Source organism: Cebidichthys violaceus, unplaced genomic scaffold (genome assembly GCF_023349555.1).
Source record: "Cebidichthys violaceus isolate CVI_PGR_0920_01 unplaced genomic scaffold, fCebVio1.0.p SCAF_10, whole genome shotgun sequence".
Taxonomy (NCBI): Eukaryota; Metazoa; Chordata; class Actinopteri; order Perciformes; family Stichaeidae; genus Cebidichthys; species Cebidichthys violaceus.
In genome coordinates this window covers 14,610,203-14,638,022 of record NW_027176263.1, presented here as the reverse complement: position 1 = coordinate 14,638,022, position 27,820 = coordinate 14,610,203, and the positions used below count along the sequence as shown (strand labels likewise).

General features: G+C 41.1%; 1 protein-coding gene across 1 annotated transcript; it reads left to right on the top strand.

Annotated features, from left to right (window-relative positions):
• The first annotated feature begins 18 nt into the window (after positions 1-18).
• LOC137884848 (NACHT, LRR and PYD domains-containing protein 12-like) lies at positions 19-27,284 on the top strand. Its single transcript, XM_068726900.1, is given in 16 exon segments — positions 19-167; positions 3,750-3,831; positions 3,907-4,041; positions 7,743-7,856; positions 8,053-8,131; positions 8,285-8,513; positions 8,677-10,095; positions 10,098-10,470; positions 10,564-10,737; positions 11,522-11,695; positions 12,556-12,729; positions 13,636-13,809; positions 14,744-14,917; positions 25,238-25,411; positions 25,985-26,031; positions 26,170-27,284. Coding segments are annotated over 15 exon segments (4,038 nt in total). The 5' UTR covers positions 19-167; positions 3,750-3,763; the 3' UTR covers positions 26,700-27,284.
• The last annotated feature ends 536 nt before the right edge of the window (positions 27,285-27,820 follow it).

Below are 27,820 nucleotides of genomic sequence, written 5' to 3'. Positions count from 1 at the left end.
TCCTCGTATGGTTTCATTGCGTCTCTCCATGCATTCCTGGTGGGAGGGACTAGGACGCAAGGAAAAGACCCAAGTAAGGGAAACGAGGATATAAATAAGAGACTTGGGATAAACCCTGTGTCACTTCTGGAGCTCGTGGTGTCGCAGCTTCTTCGCTGCTTCTAAAGGTTAGTAAGCGACTTTTTTCACTGAGGGACTCTTGGAGGACTCTTCGGTCCTTCAGGTCCAGCGGAAACTAGTTCAAGTGGACTTCAGAGGAGGACCAGTGAAGAAGAACAGAGCAACACTTCACAAAGTTTTCAGTCCACTTGTCGCTCCTTCTTTCCTCGTGGAAGGAACCAAAGTCACGTTTGAATTCAGCCTCGCGAGAAGAAGTTACAGAAATATTTGATATTTTTCTTCAGTCAGCTGAACACAAATGGATTTAACGTGAAATTTAGTATGTACAGTGCTATGTCATCGTCCGCCCTAAAGCTACCGCACATCCCTCCAAAGAGTACTTCCAGTCCGGATTTCAAAGTAAAGGATCGCGTGTCTTTTAGTTTACGTTATTTGGGATTAAGGAACAGAACAGTAATTTAAGATCATATTATTTAATATTAAGAAGTTTACAGTCAAGTATAATATGAAGTACTTTTACTGTGTACTATTTGAATAATTTAATATCAAAGTTTTTTCCAGACACCAAGATTCATTCTTTTTATCTAACTTTAATGTGACACAAAGTACACAGTAAAATTACTTCATATCTTATTTGACTGTAGTCTAAATAGAACTGAGTCCAAATAAAGCATCTTACTGTTTGTTCCTTAATCCCAATAAACGTAAACTAAAAGACAAGCGATCCTTTACTTTGAAATACGGACCGGAAGTACTCCTTGGAGCTTTAGAGCGGACGATGACGTAATACTGTACATATGAAACTTCATTTTGATTTGAACCCAGAGGAGGAGCTATTGTTCTTTTAATGTTTATTATTATTATTATTATTATTATTATTATTATGATAATTACTAGAATTATCATTATACTTTTTATTATTATTATTATTATTATCAGTATTGTCATTACTATTATGCTTATTATTTTATCATTATTATTATTATCATTATTTTTATTATTATCCTCGTATGTTTTTGAGCTCTAAATCGAGGTTCTTGGGCTCCAGGGGTACATCACATCTCTTAAACAAACTATGTCCTGTTTATAAGCGCAGGATCGATTTCTACCGGCAGAATGCGTTGTCATATTTATAAATTATTTGGGTCTGTACGTTTTGAAATAGTGACTGTGACGTCATTATTAAATAACCCAGAAAATGATTATGGTTTCTCTTAAATGACATAACTCATCAAACCAGACACTCAGGAATGATCAGCCTCACGTGACTGAATGAAATTATGATAAATTATGTAAAAAGTGTTTTGTCTCTCCAGCTCTCTCTGACTTTAATTGTATCCATAATAAAAGTTATTGGGGAAATATCAGATCATGAAAAGACAAATCTTTCTAATAAATGAAGAAAGTTGTTTGTGGTCCTTTTGTTGTTCAGTCTACAATTAACATATATTTAAACCAGATGGTGAATCAGAAAACTAATCAAATATAAAACTTGAGTTTAATCTGCGATCTGTCTTCACTGTTTACATGTTGAAAAAAATCGTATCAGTCCGATCATCTGCAGCGTCCAATCACATAACTGATGAACAATGAGGGTGCGTGTCGGCCATTAAAATGGGATGCAATTAAAGAGGTAACAGACTAGAGAGAAAACACCTCTAGAGTGATGATTACTGTGTGTCTTTATTAGTTATTAGTATTATTAGTTACTATTATTAAGTACTGTGATCATGTGTGAAGACATAAACTATCAAAAGTCTCTCCAGCTGTTAAAGCCAACTTAGTGGCCGCTGTCATCAGAAACTCGCTTCATGTGACGCTTCAGAGGAAAGGATGTCTCATGTCTCCTAAAACATATTTCCTTGTTCCTCTCTCCTTGCATGGTGTCCTCCATGCATCCCTGGTGGGAGGGACTAAGACACAAGGAAAGGACCCAAGTGAGGGAAATGGGGATGCAATTAATAGACTTGGGATGTACCCACGAGACGTCCTTTCTTCAGTTGCGTCATGTGAAGCGACGTTGTCAGTCGGCTTTAACAACTGGAGAGACTTTTGAGAAGTTTGTGTCTGTTCACATGATCACTGTACTTAATAATAGTAACTAATAATACTAATAACTAATAAAGACACACTGTAATCATCACTGTAGAGGTGGTTTCTCGCTGTATACTGTTACATCTTTAACAAACTGTCCTGTTTATGAGCGCAGGATCGATTTGTATGACAGAATGCGTTTGTACGTTTTGAAATTCAGATTGTGACGTCATTATTAATTAACCCAAAATATGATTATAGTTTCTCTTGAATACTGGAATAAATGTATTAGGCTCAACGTTTCAGGTTAAATTTCAATGATAAAACTCATCAAACCCTCAGGAATGATCAGCCTCACATGACTAAATGAAATGATGATAAATGATGTAAAAAGCTCTCTCTGACTTTAATTGTATCCATAATAAAAGTTATTGAGGGAAATATCAGATCATGAAAAGACAAATCTTTCTAATAAATGAAGAAAGTTGTTTGTGGTCCTTTTGTTGTTCAGTCTACAATGAACATATATTTAAACCAGATGGTGAATCAGAAAATATCAAATATAAACTAGAGTTTAATCTGATCTGTCTTCACTATGGTATTAAACTCCAGTCAGTCAGTCTGATCGGCTGCAGCGTCCAATCACATAACTGATGAACAATGAAAGGGCGTGTCAGCCGTTAAAACATTTCCTGGAAGCCTGTTCTCGTGGTTCCTCGCTCATGGCTCCTTAGAGATCTCTCCTCCGTCATCAATCCTCGCTCCTCTGAGCTAAATAAGATCTTCGGGATGGCCGTCAATATGGCGGTGCAGAACAAGTTCTGGTTCAAGCGAGAATCGAGGAGCGAGGAAATGACAATTAAGAGCCTTGGGATGTACCCCTGGTCAGCTCTTAAACATGAGTCAGTCATGGTGTAAACATCCGTCTGATATGGGGGTCAAGCTCCGGTACTAGAAACTGTAAATCAGATCAACATCAAATTAGTTCCACACAAACATAAGAAGTTCATAATGCCAGTTCATGAAGCTTTTGACCTTTCGTGGAATGCTGTTGCCGTGGCGACGCATTCTTTGGTATGAACAATGAAGGTGTTTTTGAGAGGCTGAAAATGCTCCAAACATCGACAAACATGGCCCACACATCTAGAGTCCTAAATGTAGTTATATGATGTGGTTTTATTGCTTCAGAGTGGGAAGTCGGCCCGATAGCGCCCCCTAAAATATTTTTACGATGCAGCCCTGGCAGTATGTTTCACCGAGATGTACAACATTTGGTAGACATGTATCACATGTAGACTTAAAAAACATTGGAACATTTCAAACGTTGAAGAGCTTTTCAAAGTCAGTCTAATAGAAGTGAAAAGTGACATCATCCCCAAAGAAAGGCCAATAAAAAGCCACATGAAGTGTCTTCCTCTAGTCTTCAAACAAGCCAAAGGACTAAAGAGCATTGTGAACGTCATTTCTTAGATATGACTCTGCCGCTCAAAGTGACAACAACATGGAAACTGTCCCATGAGTGTATTTTGTATTGAGGTGAATGAGCTGTGTGTTTTTGTCATGATGAAGAGAAATAATGTTGTGTTTGTGTGAAGGTGTGGACTCTGCTATGAATCAGTATGAGGACAGAGAGGAGGGAGTCCCTCCCTCTAAAACCAGCCAGACCAAAGCTCAGAGGTGAGATGACCATCTCTACCTGTCCATGACTCAAAGTCTTTTATTCACTGACTCTGTTTCTACATATGTTACCAGGATCCATCAGGGACAAGACTGTCCTGGACCTGGACCTGAACCTGAACCTGGACCCAGCTGTGTGTCCATGAAGAGTGATCGGTCTAATGGTCGTATGATTGACTTCAAAAATGGACGCCGTTCTTTTGACCCAGAGTAAGTTCTTAAAATAGATGAAACGGATGACTAACTGTTCTGATTCTCAGTTATGAAAAACAGAATTGGTCTTGTATCGTTTACAGTGTTGTTTTCATGACAGAACTTAATATATTTAACTAACTGGTCTGTATGTGTTTGTGTGTAAATCATTAACTGTAAACAGTCTCTGGTGCAAACACAATGTGAGCTAATTTCTCACATCAGAGGTCAGATTTTTAGATAGCTGCAGATTTCAGGAGACAGACGACTGAGAGTAGCTGCAAATGTCTTTAGAATAGCTCCAGTGCTCTGGGGACTAGCTGAAGAAGACTGGGGACTAGCTGACCAGGGACGTGCGGTCAGGGGCCTCACCTGTCATCATGACAAGTAAAAAACAAATAATGCTAAAATAAATATTAATATTTCTCTACTGATCTGTGCTATAAATGTAATTTCTGTATGATTCCAATGATTTCGAAAAATTTTATGATAAAAATCGCTGAATTAGCGCATGTCCTGTTCAATCCCTCACAAACTAGGTTGCTGTCTCATTGTTTGTCACCACTGTAATATTTGTAGACACTTTTATTATATGTCCTTTCTTTACATAGAATAGGTACTGTATCTCACGTATGTGTAGAACCTATTTAGTGTTCCTGATCTGACAGAAACTGCAGTGACAAAGCACACAGGGGAGGCAAACCTCTGCCTCAAAAAAGAGGGCGTGCGAGAGCCCCTGTTTCGGGTTTATGCTTGTTCTGTCGTTGCTCTTCTTCTACACTTCTCTTCTTCTCTATATTTTGCTTTAACCACAAAAATGTAAGATTCTATATCCAAGCTTAAAAATGTCTCAAAACACAAGGAAATATGACCAAATCAACAGCAATTCAACGTCGGTCAGGTAAAGTAACCATTTATGTGTTTGTTGTTCTCTTTATACATCCGTGGTTGTTACACAGATTATTGTGGAATCTCACAATTTTTGCGGGAGGTGCCCGCGAGCGCTCCGCTTCTGAAACGCTCCCGGTGGGGCAGGTCGCGGCGCACACGCTCCCGGTGGAATCAAATATGTACCATACCTATGTGTGTGTAAAGAATGCTGATATGAAAAACAACCAGTAGTCAATGTGCAGGCTGCTAATTGAATGGTGATTTAAGCTACTCTATCAGGTTCATATATTTGTAAATCTGTCAGTGCCTCACCAGCCACGAACCTCACTATAGCTGACATAGTCTGGGGATTAGCTGACGTAGTCTGGGGACTAGTTGATGTAGTTTGGGGACTATCTGACATAATCTGGGGACTAGCTAACATAGTCTGGGGACTAGGCGGCGTCCTTTCCAGGACCCCTCCCTCCGACTCTAAGAAGGCTGGATACTCCGAACTTCTGCTTGGTGCATAAGCACAAACAGCAGTCAGAGCCTTGCTCCCCGCAACCCGTAGGTGCATGGAGGCGACCCTCTCGTTCTCCGGGAAGAACTCCAACACAGAGGCGCTCAGCCGGGAACTCGTGAGTCTCCCCACTCATGCCTGGCGCCTCTCACCTTGGGCAACTCTAGAAAAGGACAAAGTCCAATCCCTCTCCAGGAGCTTGGTTCCAGAGCCAGTGCTCTTTGTGGAGGTGAGTCCAACTATATCAAGCTGGTACCACTCCAGCTCCTGCACCAGCTCCGGCTCTTTCCCCGCTAGCGAGGTAACGTTCCACGTCCCTAGAGCTAGTCTATGCTGCCGGTGATCGGCTTGCCCAGGCCCCCGGCCCGGCATGCCGCCCGGTCTGCATTGCACCCGACCCCGATGCTTGTCCCTGCGGGTGGCCACCACTCCATGTTGTTTCTTCGGGCTGAGCCCGGCCGGGCCCCATGGGCGAAAGCCCGGCCACCAGACGCTCACCGACGAGCTCCCCTCCTTGGTCTGGCTCCGGGAGGGTGTCCCAGTTTCCCTGGTCTGGGCTAGGTGGCTGAAGACCGTGGGCTGCTATTCATCAGGGTTATTTTGAACCACTCTTAGTCTGGACTCTCCCCTGAGACCTGTTTGCCTTGGGAGACCCTACCAGGGGCTACTGACCCGGACAACATGGCTCCCAGGATCACTGAGCCACTCAAACTCCACCACGTTAAGGTAGCGATTCGCGGAGGACCCAGATTGCTAATCGCAATTGCAATCACCCACATATGACCAGGACCAAGGTGTGCTGTGGCCCAGAATAAACAGGCTTTCAAGTAGAGTGGCAAATCAACAATATTAAGTCTGGCATTGGTATAAAAACACAAAATTCAATGTATCACATCAGATTGTGCCGATCAGCGCCTTTAATCATGCTCGTCCCTGCATCACACACATCTACCAGTTAACTATAGGAATGTTTCTGCTGGGTTTTCAAATAAACGCCATGATATAAAGAATTGCTAACTTCATGTCCCGTTTCTCTGAGCACTGTCAAAATAGTTAGAACTTTGTGTTTTTGTTGTCTGCTTGTGCCTTTGAGATATCGGGGGCCTGTTGTTCGAAAGTAGAATAAAGACATCCAGGATAAGTGGGAAAGCCAGGTTGGACAAAGTCTCATAAGTTCATCCTGGCTTAATTGGTTGTTCGAACGCCGAGCCAGGCTGAGGAGAGGCAGCTTTGTCAAGCCAGGTCTAACTAATTCGAGTAAGTGCGCGGCCACGGGTTTCTTCAGTAGACCACAGAGATTGATCACAGATTCACTGATGAGACGACAGGTGTGGACACTTTCCTCCAATGAACAGCGGATCTGAATGCTGACGTAAGGTGACGCACCTCTCATAAAATGAAGCACCGCTGCTGTCTTGAAGTTTGGAGATGGACTGATTAAATGAGTAGTGTAATTAATTGCAAGCACCTTTGCAAGTGCAGCCATTTCTAATTACTGTAATGACTGCAATAAAATCAGATTTGAGCTGGCAATATGAAGGGTGTTTATTTACAATGACGAACACACGAATAGGCCCCAATTATGAAAAAGAACTATCGTAATAGGCTAACTTTATTTTTTTTTTTAATTTGATTATGTTTTGTTTTATTTCTTTTTTTAAAATAATAATTTAGCCTACGTGTTGTTTGTTTAAAAACGAGGCCAATGCGTAGCTTTCATCAGAACATGGAATGACTGTATAAAACACATTCATTTCTGATCAGCGCAGCCGCTGACTCCAAAGATAAGACAACAGAATCAACTAAGCTTGGCATTTAGCCTGGTCTGGAGCAGGCTAGCTGCAGAGAATAAATCACCATGGTAACTTGACCAGGATAAAGTTATCCAGCTTTCGAACAACCGACTGCAGGCTAAATTCAGCCAGGATAACCAACATATCCCGGCTTAATCCCTTATCTAGGTTTCGAACAACAGGCCCCTGGTTGTCAGATGTTGTTATTCCAGGGGACATGGAATGAAAGACTTGGATCCTTGAGTTGACTGGTACCAAACTAAAAACTATCATCTTTGTCAGATCATTACTCTGACTGGCTCCCCGGCTCCAAGTCAAACCGCTACAATATGTGACTCTAGTAGTTTTAGTTATTGTGTCTCATTGTAATGACTAGTTGGTTGTATAAGAAAACAAGAAGTCACCATAAATAAGCTGTGCCTTATTTACCATTAAGGACGCATTTCAATAAGATAACTTATACTGTCCAATAAAACCAGTGAAAGCAGAAAGAGAAATCTTGTATGTTCAGTAAATGTCAGTGTTTCTATCAGTTCACAGCAGCAGAGAGAAAAGTATCCTGTACCCAGCTGTGTGTCCATGAAGAGTGATTGGTCTAATGATCGTCTGATTGACTTCAAAGATGGACGCCGTTCTTATGACCCAGAGTAAGTTCTTAAAACAGAGGAAATAGATGGCTAACTGGTACATTGACAGAAAATCGGTCATCCATCATCTATAGTCTTTAGCATCTAGTTTTCTTGATGATCCACCATTACGAAACACAATATCTTTAACTGATTGTTGTATTTGTGTTTTTGGTACAAACATAATGTGAGCTGATTCTTCATGATTTCTAAACAGAGAGGACCAGGAGAGCTCAGAGGTTCCCAGAGGTCAGTCTGCCCAGCAGCATCAAACACACCTGGACTCCATATTTATGGTCTGTACATGTACAACTACTTTTACATCTATTCTGTTCACAATCATCTCCATGCTGCACTTTTTAGACCAGTGGATTGTCAGTTTGTCCAACATGGATCTGATGTTTGGTTCCGTGGTTTTAGTTTGTCATTCATAGAATATTCTGTTCCAGCTGCTGGAGGAGGACATCATCACTTTTGTGAAGAACGAGCTGAAGAAGATCCAGAAGGTTGTGAGTTCAGATTACCCAGAATGCTTAGAGAGTCAGAGGGAGGATGAGGAGGTGCTGGATGGTGAGGATGAAGAGCAGAGGAGTAGCAGCAGAGAGGCATTTGTGAAGATTACACTGCACTTCCTGAGGAGAATGAAGCAGGAGGAGCTGGCTGACTGTCTGCAGAGCAGTAAGAGGATTTCTCTAAAGATTTAATAAGCTGGATGAATGGGACGTTTACTAATGCCTCAAGAGATGGACCAAAATATATTCTTGGACTCATTCTTTGAGGAAATAACATGTTGAAATATATTCTTTGACTCATTGATCTTCTTTGTTGTGTGTTCATTCAGGACTTATTGCTGCAGTTTGTCAGCGTGAACTCAAATCTAACCTGAAGAAGAAGTTCCAGTGTGTGTTTGAGGGGATCGCTAAAGCAGGAAACCCAACCCTTCTGAATCAGATCTACACAGAGCTCTACATCACAGAGGGAGGGACTGCAGAGGTCAATGATGAACATGAGGTCAGACAAATTGAAACAGCATCCAGGAAACTACACAAACCAGAAACAACCATTAGACAAGAAGACCTCTTTAAAGCCTCACCTGGAAGAGAGGAACCAATCAGAACAGTGATGACAAAGGGAGTGGCTGGCATTGGGAAAACAGTCTTAACACAGAAGTTCACTCTGGACTGGGCTGAAGACAAAGCCAACCAGGACATACAGTTCACATTTCCATTCACTTTCAGAGAGCTGAATGTGCTGAAAGAGAAAAAGTACAGCTTGGTGGAACTTGTTCATCACTTCTTCAGTGAAACCAAAAAAGCAGGAATCTGCAGGTTTGAAGAGTTCCTGGTTCTGTTCATCTTTGACGGTCTGGATGAGTGTCGACTTCTTCTGGACTTCCACAACACTGAGATCCTGACCGATGTTACAGAGTCCACCTCAGTGGATGTGCTGCTGACAAACCTCATCAGGGGGAAACTGCTTCCCTCTGCTCGCCTCTGGATAACCACACGACCTGCAGCAGCCAATCAGATCCCTCCTGAGTGTGTTGGCATGATGACAGAGGTCAGAGGGTTCACCGACCCACAGAAGGAGGAGTACTTCAGGAAGAGATTCAGTGATGAGGAGCAGGCCAGCAGGATCATCTCACACATCAAGACCTCACGGAGCCTCCACATCATGTGCCACATCCCAGTCTTTTGCTGGATCACTGCTACAGTTCTGGAGCATGTGTTGAAGACCAGAGAGGAAGGAGAGCTGCCCAAGACCCTGACTGAGATGTACATCCACTTCCTGGTGGTTCAGTCCAAACGGAAGAAGGTCAAGTATGATGGAGGAGCTGAGACAGATCCACACTGGAGTCCAGAGAGCAGGAAGATGACTGAGTCTCTGGGAAAACTGGCTTTTGATCAGCTGCAGAAAGGTAACCTGATCTTCTATGAATCTGACCTGACAGAATTTGCGATTGATATCGGAGCAGCCTCCGTGTACTCAGGAGTGTTCACACAGATATTTAGAGAGGAGAGAGGACTGTACCAGGACAAGGTGTTCTGCTTTGTCCATCTGAGTGTTCAGGAGTTTCTGGCTGCTCTTCATGTCCATCTGACCTTCATCAACTCTGGTGTAAATCTGCTGTCAGAAGAACAAACAACCTCCTGGTGGTCTAAAGTCATTAGAGACAAACCTGAACCAAAACGTCTCTACCAAAGTGCTGTTGACAAGGCCTTACAGAGTCCAAATGGACACCTGGACTTGTTCCTCCGCTTCCTTCACTGGAAACCAATCAGACTCTCCTACAAGGTCTGTTGACACAGACAGGAAGTAGCTCACAGACCAATCGGAAAACAGTCCAGTACATCAAGGAGAAGATCAGTGAGAATGTGTCTCCAGGGAAAAGCATCAATCTGTTCCACTGTCTGAATGAAGTGAATGATCGTTCTCTAGTGGAGGAGATCCAACAGTCCCTGAGATCAGGACGTCTTTCAACAGATGAACTGTCTCCTGCTCAGTGGTCAGCTCTGGTCTTCATCTTACTGTCATCAGAAAAAGATCTGGACATGTTTGACCTGAAGAAATACTCTGCTTCAGAGGAGGCTCTTCTGAGGCTGCTGCCAGTGGTCAAAGCATCCAACAAAGCTCTGTAAGTACTGAGAGAGTTAGATTCATATATCATATCTTAAATACGCTGTTATCTTTTCTACTTATTGCTTTTTTCCCATCATTGTCTCTTCAGACTGAGTGGCTGTAACCTCTCACAGAGAAGCTGTGAAGCTCTGTCCTTAGCTCTGAGCTCCCAGTCCTCTAGTCTGAGAGAGCTAGACCTAAGTAACAACGACCTGCAGGATTCAGGAGTGAAGCTGCTGTCTGCTGGACTGGAGAGTCCACACTGTAAACTTGAAACTCTCAGGTCAGATCAAGTTATTTTGTCTTCAATTATTTAAAATGTGTCTCTAAACTATCAGCTCCATGCAGTGTAAACAGCCTCTCTCTTTCTGAATCTTTGAATTTGTTGATCATGATTTCAGATTTCATGAACATATTTTTCATTCACAATAAAACATCACAGTGTCATCCTGTTGTTCCTTTTATTTATACTTTGTGATGTTATGTTTGGTATAATTCATGAAAGAAAAGGAGAAAAGCAGAGGCGGAAAAGAGACTGAAAACTTGAGTGTCTGTCTCTACAGTGACGATCTGCTGAGAGTTTGATGGTTGTTTATTTCTGCATAAGAATGTAACCGACATGAAATCGGAATATGAAGTTTAATTTCTCTTTTTCACTCACTTGGTTCTCTCTCACTCACTCACTCACTCACTCACTCACACACACATTAGCTCACTCTTTCCCTCCGCTTCTTTAAAACCACTTTTCCTTCTCCCTTCTCTTTGTTAAAGACAAGTTAGGAAGATGACAGAAAAGCCTAACTTTGTATTTAACACTAATAAATATCATCAAATATCCACCCCTCATCCTGATATTGATACGACAGTACTTCCTGTAAAAAGTAGAGAACACTGAACTGATTTGTTTTTTATCGTGTTTAGAGTAGAACAGCAAGAATTGTATCCACTTTCACTGAACAAATGATCTTTGTTCTTTCTGATTGTACTTTAGTCCAGACTCATTATCAAAGAGGATTTCATTTTAACACAAATGTTATTTGTTTTTTTGTTGATTGTTGTCTCTCCAGACTGAGTGACTGTAAGCTCTCAGAGAGAAGCTGTGAAGCTCTGTCCTCAGTTCTCAGCTCCAAGTCCTCTAGTTTAAGAGAGCTGGATCTGAGTAACAACCACCTGCAGGATTCAGAAGTGAAGCTGCTGTCTGCTGGACTGGAGAGTCCTCACTGTAAACTGCAAACTCTCAGGTCAGATCAAGTTATTTTGTCTTCAATTATTTAAAATGTGTCTCTAAACTATCAGCTCCATGCAGTGTAAACAGCCTCACTCTTTCTGAATCTTTGAATTTGTTCATCAGGATTTCAGATTTCATGAACCCCTTTTTCACCAGAACGATGGAACCAGAGGAATTAATCCCAGTGACTAGAGTCTAAAAGTCATTTTCGTAAATTTGTTTCCATCGCTTCATTTCATTCACAAAAAAACATCACAGAGTCATCCTTTTCCTGTTATTTGTCCTTTGTGATGTGATGTTTGATATAATTAATGAATGAAAAGGAGAAAAGCAGAGGTGGAGAACAGACTGAAAACTTGAATCTCTGTCTTTACAGTGACGATCTGCTGAGAGTTTGTTGGTTATTTATTTCTGCTTGAGAACGTAACAAACATGAAATCGGAATATGAAGTTTAATTTCTCTCTCTCTCTCTCTCTCTCTCTCTCTCTCTTTCTCTCTTTCTCATTCACTGATTACCTCACTTGTCCTCTCTGCTTGCTTACAATCTCTCTCTCTCTCTCTCTCTCTCTCTCTCTTTTAAACAAGTCAGGAAGACAACAGAAAAGCCTAACTTTGTATTTTACACTAATAAACAACATTAAATATCCACCCCTCATCCTGATTTTGATACTACAGTACTTCCTGTAAGCAGTAGAGAACCAATAACTGATTATTTTGTATCTTGTTTGTAGAACAACAATAATTGTATCCACTTTCACTGAACAAATTATCTTTGTTCTATCTGCTTGTACTTCAGTCCAGACTCATTTTCAATATTGATTTCATTTGAACACAAATGTTATTTTTGTTCTCATTGATTGTTGTCTCTTCAGACTGAGTGACTGTAACCTCTCAAAGAGAAGCTGTGAAGCTCTGTCCTCAGTTCTCAGGTCCCAGTCCTCTAGTCTGAGAGAGCTGGACCTGAGTAACAACGACCTGCAGGATTCTGGATTGAAGCTGCTGTCTGCTGGTCTGGAGAGTCCACACTGTAACCTGAAAACTCTCAGGTCAGTTTAAGTTAGATTGTCTGTAAAGATTTAAATGTGTCTCTAAACTATCAGCTCCATGCAGTGTACACAGCATCTCTCTTTCTAAATCTTTGAATTTGTTCATCAGGATTTGAACCCCTTTTTCACCAGGAAATTAACCAGAATTATGGAACCAGAGGAACTAATCTCAGAGACTAAACTAGGGTCCAAAAGTCCTTTATATGTGTCCATCACATCATGAGAACTTTTAAGAACAGACAAATTTGATCCACCGCGGATTAAAAAACGTTGACGGATTTTGAAACAATTTTCCTTCACAATCAAATATCACAGGGTCATCCTGTTGTTCCTCTTATTTATGCTTTGTGATGTTATGTTTGATACAATTAAAGAATGAAAAGGAGAAAAGCAAAGGTGGGAAAGAGACTGAAAGCTTGAATATTCGTCTCTACAGTGACGATCTACTTAGAGTTTGATGGTTTTCTATTTCTGATTTAGAACGTAACCGACATGAAATCAGAATATGAAGTTTAATTTCTCTTTTTCCGTCACTTTGTTCTCCATCTTTCTCTCTCTCTGATTCACTGTTTACCTCACTCGTCCCCTCCGCATGTTGACAATCACTTTCTTTAAAACAAGTCAGGAATAAAACTGAAAAGCCTAACTTTCTATTTAACACTAATCAACATTAAATATCCACCCCTTATCCTGATATTGATACTATAGTACTTCCTGTAAACAGTAGAGAACACTGAACTGATTTTGTAGTCTTGTTTAGAGTAGATCAGAAAGAATTGTATCCACTTTCACTATACAAATTATCTTTGTTTTTTCATATTATACTATAATCCAGACTCATTATCAAAGAGGATTTCATTTTAACACAAATGTTATTTTTATTTTTGTTGATTGATGTCTCTTCAGACTGAGTGACTGTAACCTCTCAGAGAGAAGCTGTGAAGCTCTGTCCCCAGTTCTCAGCTCCCAGTCCTCTCGTCTGAGAGAAATGGTCCTGAGTAACAATGACCTGCAGGATTCAGGAGTGAAGCTGCTGTTTGCTGGACTGGAGAGTCCACACTGGAAACTGGAAACTCTCAGGTCAGATCAAGTTAGTTTGTCTTCAATGATTTAAATGGGTATCTAAGCTCCATGCAGTGTAAACAGCCTCTCTCTTTCTGAATCTTTGAATTTGTTCATCAGCATTTCAGATTTCATAAACATATTTTTCACTAGAAAATTAACCAGAACGATGGAATCAGAAGAACTAATCTCAGAGACTAAATTAGGGTTGAAAAGTGTTTTTTTGAGTTTCTGTTTGTTTCAATTGCATCATAAGGACATTGTAGAACATACAAATTTGAAAAACTATTTTAATTCACAATAAAACATCACAGGGTCATCCTGCTGTTCCTCTTTTTAATGATTTGTGATGTTATGTTTGATAGAATTATTGATTGAAAAGGAGAAAAGCAGAGGTGGAAAAGAGACTGAAAACTTGAACGTCTGTCCCTACAGTGACGATCTGCTGAAAGTTTGATGGTTGTTTATTTCTGCTTTAGAACGTAACCGACATGAAATCGGACTATGAAGTTCAATTTGTCTTTATCACTCACTTTTCTCTCTCTCTCGCTTTCTCTCTCTCTCTCTCTCTCTCGCTCTCTCTCTCTCTCTCTCTCTCATTCATTAGCTCACTCGACCCCTCTACTTTTTTAAAACCATTTCCTTTTTCTCTTTTTTTAAAATGAGTCAGGAAGATGACAGAAAAGCCTAACTTTGTATTTAACACTAATGAACAACATTAAATATCCACCCCTCATCCTGATATTGATACTACAGTACTTCCTGTATTCAGTAGAGAACACTGAACTGACTGTTTTATCGTGTTTAGAGTAGAACAGCAATAATTCTTTCCATTTCACTGAACAAATTATCTTTGTTCTTTCTGATTGTACTTTAGTCCAGACTCATTATCAAAGAGGATTTCATTTTAACAAAAATGTTATTTTCTTCTTGTTGATTGTTGTCTCTTCAGACTGAGTGCCTGTAACCTCTCAGAGAGAAGCTGTGAAGCTCTGTCCTCAGTTTTCAGCTCCAAGTCCTCTAGTCTAAGAGAGCTGGACCTGAGTAACAACCACCTGCAGGATTCAGGAGTGAAGCTGCTGTCTGCTGGACTGGAGAGTCCACACTGTAAACTGCAAACTCTCAGGTCAGATCAAGTTATTTTGTCATCAATGATTTAAATGTGTCTCTAAACTGTCAGCTCCATGCAGTGTAAACAACCTCTCTCTTTCTAAATCTTTGAATTTGTTCATCAGGATTTCAGATTTCATGAACCCCTTTTTCACCAGGAAATTAACCAGAATTAAAGCTGCAAGCAGCATTGATCGGGCCCTCGCAACGTCACACACGTCGAGGGTACTGGCAGGACTCTGGTTGATGCGGCAATGCATTTCTGTGACCATCATACACTGCATGCACAAGTTAGATGATATTTCCTGCGTCAACCAGCAGCATAGCAAGACCATGTTGCCAGGTCTTAAGCCTCAAATGTTTTGAGTGTACCTCCGATACAATCATAAATGTAAGCCTGTTAAGATCATTAAGAAAATGAACGTGTGAATGTGCTTCAGTATTTGTAACATAACAGACTGTCAGGTTACTGGGATGGAGTTCAACTCCCTGCAGTGTCCTACTGATTGTATTTGGACTTACATGAAAGTTAACAGAACAGCAGTGTCATTTGTTTTTACTTGAACACTTTAATTTGACACTGTTTTCATTTTAAGCTCTTCTGTAACTTTAGATTGTAGTGTGAAGCATTCATTGTAACATTTAACCTGATTCTCATGTAGAAGCTCTAGACAGATCATTTATACTAATGCCCACTGACATGGTTTGAAAAACACTGTTGATTAACTTTTGTTCTCCAAGCATCTTAGTTTGCACATATTTAGATCAGAGAAGTCTTTTTCTCATGGTGTGCCCACAAACCCTGTTTGGGCCGCTGTTATTATAGAATTCTGTTTACGTCCGTGGTTGCCAGTAGGTGGCGCTATGACTATGAGTTAATATTGGCATGCAGAAGTCCTAAAATCACGACCGCAATCAAGCATGTCAAGTTTGGGGCAGTTTTGACAAAGTAAGGTTGAGTTACAAAACTTTGATGGATGATGGCGAATCATGTAAAATTGCCGCGACACCAAGTCCATGTTATCCGATGAAACATCAAGCTTTTAGTAACTTTTAATCGTTAAGGTCTTTAGGTTGTTCTGACCAAATTTTAAGCTGATCGGATTATTTCCCTAGGAGGAGTTCGTAGTGCAGCACCTGGAAAAGGAAATAAAACCACAAGAAATTCATACAAAATTCAAATTGTCTGACTTCCGGTTGGGTTTAGAGCATGGACCCCTAAGACTTTTTTTTAAGTCTACATGTGATACACCTGCTTACTTAATTTCATACATCTAGGTGAAATTAAGGGCTGCATCGTCAAAATATTGTAGGGGGCGCTATCGAGCCGAGTTGCCACTCTGAAGCATTAAAATCACATCAAATAACTACATTCAGGATTTTAATTATGTGTGACAAGTTTGATTTTGTTTTGAGTATTTTTAGCCCCTCAAAAACACCTTTGTTTTTCATGGCGAGGAATGCGTCGCCACGGCAACGGCATTTCACGAAACAACAAGCTTTGAGTAACTTTTAATCACAAAGGTCTTTAGATTGTTCTGACCAAATTCTAAGTTGATCTGATTAGTTCCCTGGGAGGAGTTTGTTAAAGTAGAGCGCCTGGAAATTGCAAAAACGACACTAGAAATTCAGACTAAATTCAAAATGGCTGACTTCCGGTTGGGTTTAGGGCATGGCCTCAAGAGACTTTTATTTAAGTCCACATGTGATACATGTGCCTACCAAATTTTGTTAATCTATGTGAAACGTATTGCGAGGGCTTCTTCGTCGAAATTTTGTAGGGGTCGCTATTGAGCCGATTTAACACTCTGATTGAATAAAATCATATTATAGAACTACATTTTGGCCTTGTGATCTGTGTGTCAAGTTTGCTTGTGTTTCGAGCTTTTTTAACCTCTCCAAATGACCATCGTTTTTCACGGCGAAGACTGCGTTACCACGGCAACGGCGTTCGACGAAACATCAAAAGCTTAGAGAACTGGCATTATGAACTTCTTACATTTGTGTGGAACAAATTTGATGTTGATCTGATTTTCCAACTAAGAGAAACAAGCCAAAGTATAAAGACTTTAACTTACTGTTGCCAGTAGGTGGCGCTATGACTATGATTCAAAATTGGCTTGCAGATGTCTTCAGGCCTGGAGTTTAATCAAACATGTGAAATCTGGTAAAGATCTGATGATGCGGAGTCGAGTTACATCAGTTTATTCGTTCATGGCGAAGGATCGAAATTCGCAGAGCCGCCACGTCGCCACGCTTCGACAACTTCCTACAATTTTCACAATGAAGCATTATCAAGGTCTTAAGGCTTTTGTGACAAAATTTGAGAGGGATCCGATTCATCTGTGAGCAGTAGGGTGTCAAAGTACACAACCTATGACTTCCTGTTGCCACTAGGTGGCGCTATTACTATGATTCTAAATTGTCATATACATGTGTTCAGGGTCAGGATGTTATGACATATGAGAAATTTGGAGCAGATTAGGCAATGTACAGCCGAGTTACAACAACTTCGTGTTTCATGGCGAATGGTGTTTTTTTGCCGCCACGCCACGGACACATAGTTCGATAACTTTTTGATCTTTGAGTATCGTTTCACTGCCAAGGTCTCAAGAGCATACTGACCAAATCTGAAGGCAATCGGGTTTAATCTCTAGGAGGAGTTCGTTAAAGTACGGCGCCTTGAAACGGTCCAAAAACGTCATAAAATTCAAAATGGCTGACTTCCTGTTTGGTTTAGGATATACCTCCTTTTGACTTTTTTGTACGTCCCATCACGTTCCACATACCTACCAAATTTCATACAGCTAGGTGAAACCCAAAGTTGGGGCTACTCTGTAGGGGGCGCTATCGAGCCAAAATGTCAAAATTTTCACCACGATTGAATTTTGTGCCAAATTTCAAAAGATTCCCAGTATCCCAAGCACCTCCTTTTTGCGATGAAACTGGTACAATAATAATAATAATAATAATAATAATAATAATTAAAGCTGCAAGCAGCATTGATCGGGCCCTCGCAACGTCACACACGTCGAGGGTACTGGCACGACTCTGGTTGATGCGGCAATGCATTTCTGTGACCATCATACACTGCATGCACAAGTTAGATGATATTTCCTGCGTCGACCAGCAGCATAGCAAGACCATGTTGCCAGGTCTTAAGCCTGAAATGTTTTGAGTGTACCTCCGATACAATCATAAATGTAAGCCTGTTAAGATCATTAAGAAAATGAACGTGTGAATGTGCTTCAGTATTTGTAACATAACAGACTGTCAGGTTACTGGGATGGAGTTCAACTCCCTGCAGTGTCCTACTGATTGTATTTGGACTTACATGAAAGTTAACAGAACAGCAGTGTCATTTGTTTTTGCTTGAACACTTTAATTTGACACTGTTTTCATTTTAAGCTCTTCTGTAACTTTAGATTGTAGTGTGAAGCATTCATTGTAACATTTAACCTGATTCTCATGTAGAAGCTCTAGACAGATCATTTATACTAATGCCCACTGACATGGTTTGAAAAACACTGTTGTCTAACTTTTGTTCTCCAAGCATCTTAGTTTGCACATATTTAGATCAGAGAAGTCTTTTTCTCATGGTGTGTCCATAAACCCTTTTATTAAGTTCAGTGTTCTGGCTGCTGTAATTATAGAATCCTGCTTACGTCCGTGGTTGCCAGTAGGTGGTGCTGTGACAATGAGTTAATATTGGCATGCAGATGTCCTAAAATCATGACAGTAATCAAGCATGTCAACTTTGGGACAGTTTTTACAAAGTAAGGTTGAGTTTCAACAGATTGATGGATGATGGCGAACCATGTAAAATGGCCGCTACACCAAGTCCATGTTTGATGAATTCGAAAGCTTTTCGTAACTTTTAATCGTTAAGGTCTTTAGATTGTTCTGACCAAATTCTAAGTTGATCGGATTAATTCCCTAGGAGGAGTTCGTAGTACAGCACATGGAAATGGAAAAAAACAGGAGAAATTCATAGAAAATTCAAAATGGCTGACTTCCGGTTGGGTTTAGAGCATGGACCCCTAAGACTTTTTGTTAAGTCTACATGTGATACATCTGCTTACCAAATTTTATACAGCTAGGTGAAACGTACTGCGAGGGCTGCATCGTCAAAAAATTGTAGGGGGCGTTATCGAGCCAACTTGCCACTCTGAAGCATTAAAATCAAATCAGATAACTACATCCAGGATTTTAAATGTGTTTGACAAGTTTGGTTACGTTTTGAGCATTTTTAGCCCCTCAAAAACACTTTTGTTTTTCGTGGCGAAGAATGCGTCGCCACGGCAACGGCATTTCACGAAACAACAAGCTTTGAGTATCTTTTAATCACAAAGGTCTTTAGATTGTTCTGACCAAATTCTAAGTTGATCTGATTAGTTCCCTGGGAGGAGTTCGTTAAAGTAGAGCGCCTGGATATTGCAAAAACGACACTAGAAATTCAGACTAAATTCAAAATGGCTAACTTCCGGTTGGGTTTAGGGCATGGCCCCAAGAGACTTTTATTTAAGTCCACATGTGATACATGTGCCTACCAAATTTTGTTAATCTATGTGAAACGTACTGCGAGGGCTGCTTTGTCGAAATTGTGTAGGGGGCGCTATTGAGCCAATTTAACACTCTGATTGAATAAAATCATATTATAGAACTACATTTTGGCCTTGTGATCTGTGTGTCAAGTTTGCTTGTGTTTCAAGCTTTTTTAACCTCTCCAAATGACCATCGTTTTTCACTGCGAAGACTGCGTTACCTTGGCAACGGCGTTCGACGAAACATCAAAAGCTTAGAGAACTGGCATTATGAACTTCTTACATTTGTGTGGAACAAATTTGATGTTGATCTGATTTTCCAACTAAGAGAAGCAAGCCAAAGTATAAAGACTTTAACTTACTGTTGCCAGTAGGTGGCGCTATGACTATGATTAAAAATTGGCTTGCAGATGTCTTCAGGCCTGGAGTTTAATCAAACATGTAAAATCTGGTAAAGATCTGATGATGCGGAGTCGAGTTACATCAGTTTATTCGTTCATGGTGAAGGATCGAAATTCGCAGAGCCGCCACGTCGCCACGCTTCGACAACTTCCTACAATTTTCACAATGAAGCATTATCAAGGTCTTAAGGCTTTTGTGACAAAATTTGAGAGGGATCCGATTAATCTGTGAGCAGTAGGGTGTCAAAGTACACAACCTATGACTTCCTGTTGCCACTAGGTGGCGCTATTACTATGATTCTAAATTGTCATATACATGTGTTCAGGGTCAGGATGTTATGACATATGAGAAATTTGGAGCAGATTAGGCAATGTACAGCCGAGTTACAACAACTTCCTGTTTCATGGCGAATGGTGTTTTTTTGCCGCCACGCCACGGACACATAGTTCGATAACTTTTTGATCTTTGAGTATCGTTTCACTGCCAAGGTCTCAAGAGTATACTGACCAAATCTGAAGGCAATCGGGTTTAATCTCTAGGAGGAGTTCGTTAAAGTACGGCACCTTGAAACGGTCCAAAAACGTCATAAAATTCAAAATGGCCGACTTCCTGTTTGGTTTAGGATATACCTCCTGTATCCCAAGCACCTCCTTTTTGCGATGAAACTGGTACGATAATAATAATAATAATAATAATAATAATAATAATAATAATAAAAAACATTAGAATAACAATAGGTCCTCCGCTCCGACTACGTCGGTGCTCGGGCCCTAATAATAAAAAACATTAGAATAACAATAGGTCCTCCGCTCCGACTACGTCGGTGCTCGGGCCCTAATAAAAAACATTAGAATAACAATAGGTCCTCCGCTCCGACTACGTCGGTGCTCGGGCCCTAACTATGGAACCAAAGGAACTAATATCAGAGACTAAACTAGGGTCCAAGTAATTTTTTTGAATTTGTGTTTCCATGACATCATAAGAAACTTGTAGAACAGACAAATTTGATTGACAGTGGATTAAAAAACAATGACAGCGTTTGAAACACAGTTTTCATTCACAATAAAACAGCACAGGGTCATCCTGTTGTTCCTCTTATTTATGCTTTGTGATGTTATGTTTGATATAATTAATGAATGGGGGAGTGGGGACAAGGACTTGTATAAAGTGTCAAAATACAGGTTTAGTAAGATGGTGAGAGATGCTAAACGACTGTACTCTAAGAAACTGCAACACCAGCTCCCAGCAAGTGACTCTGCTTCTGTCTGGAGAGGCCTCAGACAGATCACCAACTACAAGCCTAAAGCCCCCCACTCCATGAATGACCTCCGCCTGGCAGACAAGCTGAATGAGTTATACTGTCGCTTTGATGGACAATGGGACAGCCCTGACTCCATCCCCCACAGCTCCATCTACCAGCCCCAGACCACCAGGCCCCCCCTCCCCCAGCCCAGCAGGGGCCCATGCCTCTGTAACACCCATCCCAGTGTACCCCCCACCCCCCTCCCCTGTGACGACTCTCTCTATTCTGGAGACAGACGTCAACAGGCTTTTTAAAAAACAAAACCCCCGCAAAGCAGCCGGCCCAGACTCTGTCTCCCCCTCCACCCTGAAGCATTGTGCTGATCAGCTGTCTCCGGTGTTTACAGACACTGGAGATATGCCACGTACCAGCCTGCTTCAAGGCCTCCACCATCATCCCCGTCCCCAAAAAACCAAGGATCACAGGACTTAATGACCACAGAGGTCAGGGCAATGGGCCTGTAATGACTACAGGCCCATTGCCCTGACCTCTGTGGTCATGAAGTCTTTTGAGCGCCTTGTCTTGTCACACCTTAAAACCCTACCTGACCCACTCCTGGCCCCCCTGCATTTCACCTACAGAGCCAACAGGTCTGTGGACGATGCAGTCAACTTGGCCCTCCATTTCATCCTCCAGCATCTGGACTCCCCAGGAACCTACGCCAAGATCCTGTTTGTGGACTTCAGCTCTGCCTTTAACACCATCATCCCATCTCTGCTGCATGACAAGCTCTCTCAGCTGCATGTGCCCGACTCCACCTGCAAGTGGATCACAGACTTCCTGTCTGACAGGAAGCAGCACGTCAAACTGAGAAAACACGTCTCGGCCTCCCAGACCATCTGCACCGGTTCCCCCCAAGGCTGCATTCTTTCCTCTCTGCTCTTCCCCCTGTACACGAACAGCTGCACCTCCAGTCACCAGTCCGTCAAGCTCCTGAAGTTTGCGGATGACACCACCCTCATTGGACTCATCTCTGGTGGGGATGAGTCCGCATACAGGTGGGAGACTGACCATCTGGTGACCTGGTGCAGTCTGAACAACTTCAAGCTCAATGCACTAAAGACAGTGGAGATAGTTGTGGATTTCCGGAAGAAATCCGTCATACCGATATAGCCGAAACAACTACTGTCACTCTTCAACAGGAAGCAAAATATATTGTTTGCCGTGTAGAGTGCTACGGTTGGAGCTACTTATGTAGTGAGAGGGACCCCTAATCTTATGGTTATAACTTTATAACACAACAATTAATAACCCACAACTAACGCTCTTTAACAGGGCAACACCACAGCACACAACAATTTGTAACACTAAAAATTGTACATTTATAAAATTCCATTGCCAAACAGCATGCTGGGTACAGCTCGGTAGCTAGCCGTTAGCACAACAGTCTGCTAACAGCTGGGAGAGGCTCCGTCGCGTTACTTAAAGAACAGAAAAGAGCGATGCAGGAGGAACAAAGACAGACCGTAGATGCACCAATAGAGTCTGTGCTCAAGAGAGGAGCTGTGTCTGCTGTTTGGAAGTGTTTTGGTTTATAAAATCCGACGTTTTGCGAGTTTGGAGCCACTGTTGATGCCGGCTGGTGGTAACACGAGCAACTTGCGTCACCTCAGCAGAACGTGTGTAATGTGTGTAATTTAAATAAATTTTTTTTGCTTTTTGGGGTATTTTGGTTAGACACATATGCAACGCTGATTACCTTGTAATATGTGTGGTATTAGTTATAAATGTACGTTGGCACATAGAGGGTGATAAGAAGCTGTACTTGGAGGGTCTTAGGACCCAGGGGAATGTAGGTGAAGGAAACGGGAAAAGACGGAAGACACGCCACACAAACAGCTTTTCACCGCTCGCTGCCGGCCAGTTCTTGTGTGAAAAATGTCCGCTTAATAATTAAACGCTCGATAAAATAATTTTCGGCGTCAATTAGTTAATGTGCTAACGCAAAAAAAAAAACGGGATATACCGTGAAACCAGTATAATCTTACAAAATACCATGATACACATTTTTGGTCATATCGCCCAGCCCTACTGCAGCGCATCATTCGCTTTGCCGAGAGGGTGATTGGCTGCAATCTGCCGTCCCTCCAAGACTTGTTCGCCTCAAGGACACTGAAGCGAGCAAGAAACATTGTAGCCGACCCCTCTCACCCTGGACAGAAACTGTTCATGCCCCTTCCATCTGGCAGGAGGCTGAGGTCCATCAGGACCAAGACCTCACGACACATGAATAGTTTCTTCCCATCGGGGCTCGGGCTCATTAACAGAGCCCGAGACCCCCACTGACTGATTTTCCTACCAGTCACTCCCCTGCACATCACTTCTAGGTTCTTATTTAAATACACTTAACATTATTACACTACACTTACAGCTCACTTGTTTATAGTCCTGTTATCTGTTTGTTTGTGCACTTTATTTTATATTTCACTTTATTTTATAGTTCACTTATTTTATACTTTACTTTATTTTATATTTCTCTGTAAATTTTAATATGTTTCTACTTTGCACTGTGTTGGTTGTTGTTGACTGTTAAATGTTATGCACCTCCCGTCATGTCAAATTCCTTATGTTCAACATACCATGGCAATAAACGGTTCTGATTCTGATTCCGAATGAAAAGGAGAGGTGAAAAAGAGAATGAAAACTTGAATGTCTGTCTCTACAGTGACGATCTGTTGAGTTTGATGGTTGTTTGTGGGGGGGGGCACCGACACAAACACTTAAAGGAATCATGGTGTTCATGTGTTTCTTTTAATGACAGCAGTCAATATAACAACTGAAAAATTATTTGAACTGTATATTGAACTAAACATCGGAACATTTATTTTTATGACAATTATCCACAAAATGTGCAGCTTTTGTCACTGCAGTGTATCTTTCTGGGCTTCTGGAAGAACATTTCCAGAGCCTCTTGATATGGGAAGTCAGAAACGTCTGGGCCATTTATCGAGATCCGCATGCAGGCTGCAAGATGTTGCGGATGTTTGTCTTGACCTGCAAATACATTAACTGTTAGGTTTTAAAAGTGATAGCTGATAGCTTAAAATAGTGTTTGTCAAGTTTGTCCTTTCTGTAGGACTCAGGGAGACTCTATAAATGGCCGGGTCTGGTTTCCTCTCACAACTGCCTGTTTATGCTGCCTACATATTCAACAGAACATTCCTATAACCATATATATGTATGTATGTATGTATGTCGTATGTACCTTACTTACCAAGATCAGTCTTGTACAGCCAGGGGGAGTATTTCCCCTCTGACAGCCAAGCTGGGTCAAAACCTCTCATCCGGTGGTGACTGGACTTATGCTGCTTCTCAGGGGCAGGGCGTGCAGCAATTGGGCTCTTTTCTGTACTTGTATGCGGTAGGTAGGTAGGTAGGTAAGTAGGTAGATAAGTAGGTAGGTATCGAGAGCAGAGGAGAATTGTAAACGCGCGACCATTTAGAGACAGAAATGACATGCCGTCGTGTAAATAACATAAATAACATAAGGCTATTTAGTTTGTTGAATAATAGAACAAGGTATAGACCTGTTCTATAAAAAAGGTAACCTTAAATGACTTCTGTTGTGATCTGGTGCTATATAGAAAATAAAATTAAACAAAATTAACTTGACCTTCAAGGGGGGGCGGGGGATGCCGTTGAGGGGGCGAGGCGCCCACCTAATATAATGGTAGGGGAAACACTGTGCAGTACTTCCTGTTTGCAGTAGAGAACACTGAACTGAATTTTGTATTGTGTTTAGAGTAGAACAGTTCACTCTTCCCCCCTGCTTCTTTAATTAAAACCACTTTTTCCGAATCTTTGTTAAAAACAAGTTAGGAAGATGACAGAAAAGCCTAACTTTGTATTTAACACTAATAAATATCCACCCCTCATCCTGACATTGATACGACAGTACTTCCTGTAAACAGTAAAGAACACTGAACTGATTTTTTTTTATCGTGTTTAGAGTAGAACAGCAATAATTTGATCCACTTTCACTGAACAAATGATCTTTGTTCTTTCTGATTGTCCATACTAATTTTCCAAGAGGATTTCATTTTAACAAAAATTTAATTTTTCTTCTTGTTGATTGTTGTCTCTTCAGACTGAGTGGCTGTGACCTCTCAGAGAGAAGCTGTGAAGCTCTGTCCTCAGTTCTCAGCTCCCAGTTCTCTAGTCTGCGAGAGCTAGACCTGAGTAACAACGACCTGCAGGATTCAGGAGTGAAAATGCTGTCTGCTGGACTGGAGAGTGCACACTGGACACTGGAAACTCTCAGGTCAGTTTAAGTTAGTTTGTCTTCAATGACTTAAATATGTCTCTAAACTATCAGCTTCATGCAGTGTAAACAGCCTCTCTCTTTCTGAATCTTTGAATTTGTTCATCAGGATTTCAGATTTCATGAACCCCTTTTTCACCAGGAAAAACTATGAACTATGGAACCAGAGGAACTGCTGCATGTGGAAGCAGCTGGTTGATATCATGTTAGACACAACTACTTTATAAGCTGATAATATGTCAGATGTTGTGTTTACAGCTTGTTTTCACTGAACCACAAGTGGACAAAGAAATCAATTGATGCAGGTTTAAACATCTGATTTACTGACTGACTGGTAGAGGAAACTGAGTCTTAAATGGATGATTGTCAATATAACACTGATAATATATCATGAATAAGTCAACATAATGAGCCGTTGTCATCGGCTAATCAGAAGAAGTTCCACTGAAGTAAAAGAATATGAGGTGATTAACAATAAGTGTTCCATGTGAACATGAATAACAAAGCTCTGTGTATGAGAGCAATGTAATGCCCATGTTTCCATGCTGCTCTGATCCCCCCTCCTCCTTTCAGGGTGGAGCCTGCTGGAGTCCGATGGTTCAGACCAGGTCTGAGGAAGTGTAAGTGTGCTTTGAATTTGATTCATGAAAACAAAGCATCTCAAACTGTGACATCACTCATTCACATCTCTGATGTCATCATCAAACAGATAATAGATTAATAACTGCAGCTGTATTGTGTCTTGTTCTCTCCATCAGATTCCTGTGAACTCACACTCGACACAAACACAGTACACAGAGAACTCAAACTGTCTGACAACAACAGGAAGGTGACATATGTGGAGAAGGATCAGTCATATCCTGATCATCCAGACAGGTTTGACTTCTGGCCTCAGCTGCTGTGTAGAACTGGTCTGACTGGTCGCTGTTACTGGGAGGTCGAGTGGAGAGGAGAGGTTTATATATCAATGAGTTACAGAGGAATCAGAAGGAGAGGAAACAGTTTTGACTGTTTGTTTGGATTGAATGATCAGTCCTGGTGTCTGTTCTGCTCTGATGATGGTTACTGTGTCTATCACAATATGACAGGAACACCCATCACCTCCTCCTCCTCCTCCTCTGGTAGAGTAGCAGTGTATGTGGACTGTCCTGCTGGCTCTCTGTCTTTCTACAGAGTTTCCTCTGACACACTGATCCACCTCCACACCTTCAACACCACATTCACTGAACCTCTTTATCCTGGGTTCTGGTTCAGGTCTGGTTCCTCAGTGTCTCTGTGTTGTCTGTAGGAGGGAGAGTCTCCTCCTGCTAGATAAACTTTCTCTCTGCTGACCAGTGTTGAGAGATCGTAGAAAAGTATGAAAGCATAAAAGTATATCTATTATAACCTGTAACCTTTTTGATCCAAAGTGTAACCATTAAAACATATATACTTTTTTAATTTTTGATAGATGTGATTAAACCATATAAACTGCATGTGTGCCTTATATAAAGTAGTCACTCAAAACTTAAACAATTCTTTCTCTTTAGAACAGGATCAAACCAGTTGCATTCTGTGTCTGCTCTGAAAACAGGAGGACTCATGTGTGAGTGACGTAGGAACCTGAAGGAGGTTCCAGCCTTAGAACAGAATAAAAGCAGCAGGGCAGAGCAGACATATAGAAGAGGAGGGGGCGATACCAGGAGAGACCTGGATTATATAGCATAGTAAATCAGTGAAAACTGAGTAGAAGAAAGACCCCTTTGAAGTAGGAGTGTTAGACTTAGTCTTTCTACAAAGACACAGAAACTGTTTCATTGACTTGAAATTGTTATATGTGATTGTTGTGTGAAAAACTTGAATAAAAATACAGCCTTACAATTCGTAAGTGTCTGAAGCCAAATAAAGTATTCTGGTTCTTTAAAACAATGTAACCCTCTTCCCCTGTCCGTTGATGGTGTGATCAGAGGTGACAACTGAAGCAATCAGAGGAGCTTAAGGTAAATTCCCTGGGTGAAGACATGGCAGTGTTAGTCATAAAATGGTGAGATGTTCACAATAGGCAATAGTAAAGTACAGACAAAGTACATAACTATTACATATGGGGTGCTAGGGTTACATCCCATTAAGAGCGCCTAGGGCTTTGCCGTAAAAGACTCTTAAAAAGACAATAATTCCGAAATCCTAACGATTAAGCCACAGGGTGATATAAAAGACCGACAGTGTTGTCCCGACATCATCGTGTAACAAATGAACAAATATAAGGTATGTTGAAATAAAAAAAATCTAAGTTTTAGATGATTCAAATCCATCACAAAACTGTATAAAATGAAGGGTTTATTACATCCAGCTTCATTATTCACGTTGTATTGTTCACTTTTACTTCTATTCATCACTGACTGTGTGCTTGTTTGGGGAAACAAATCAAAA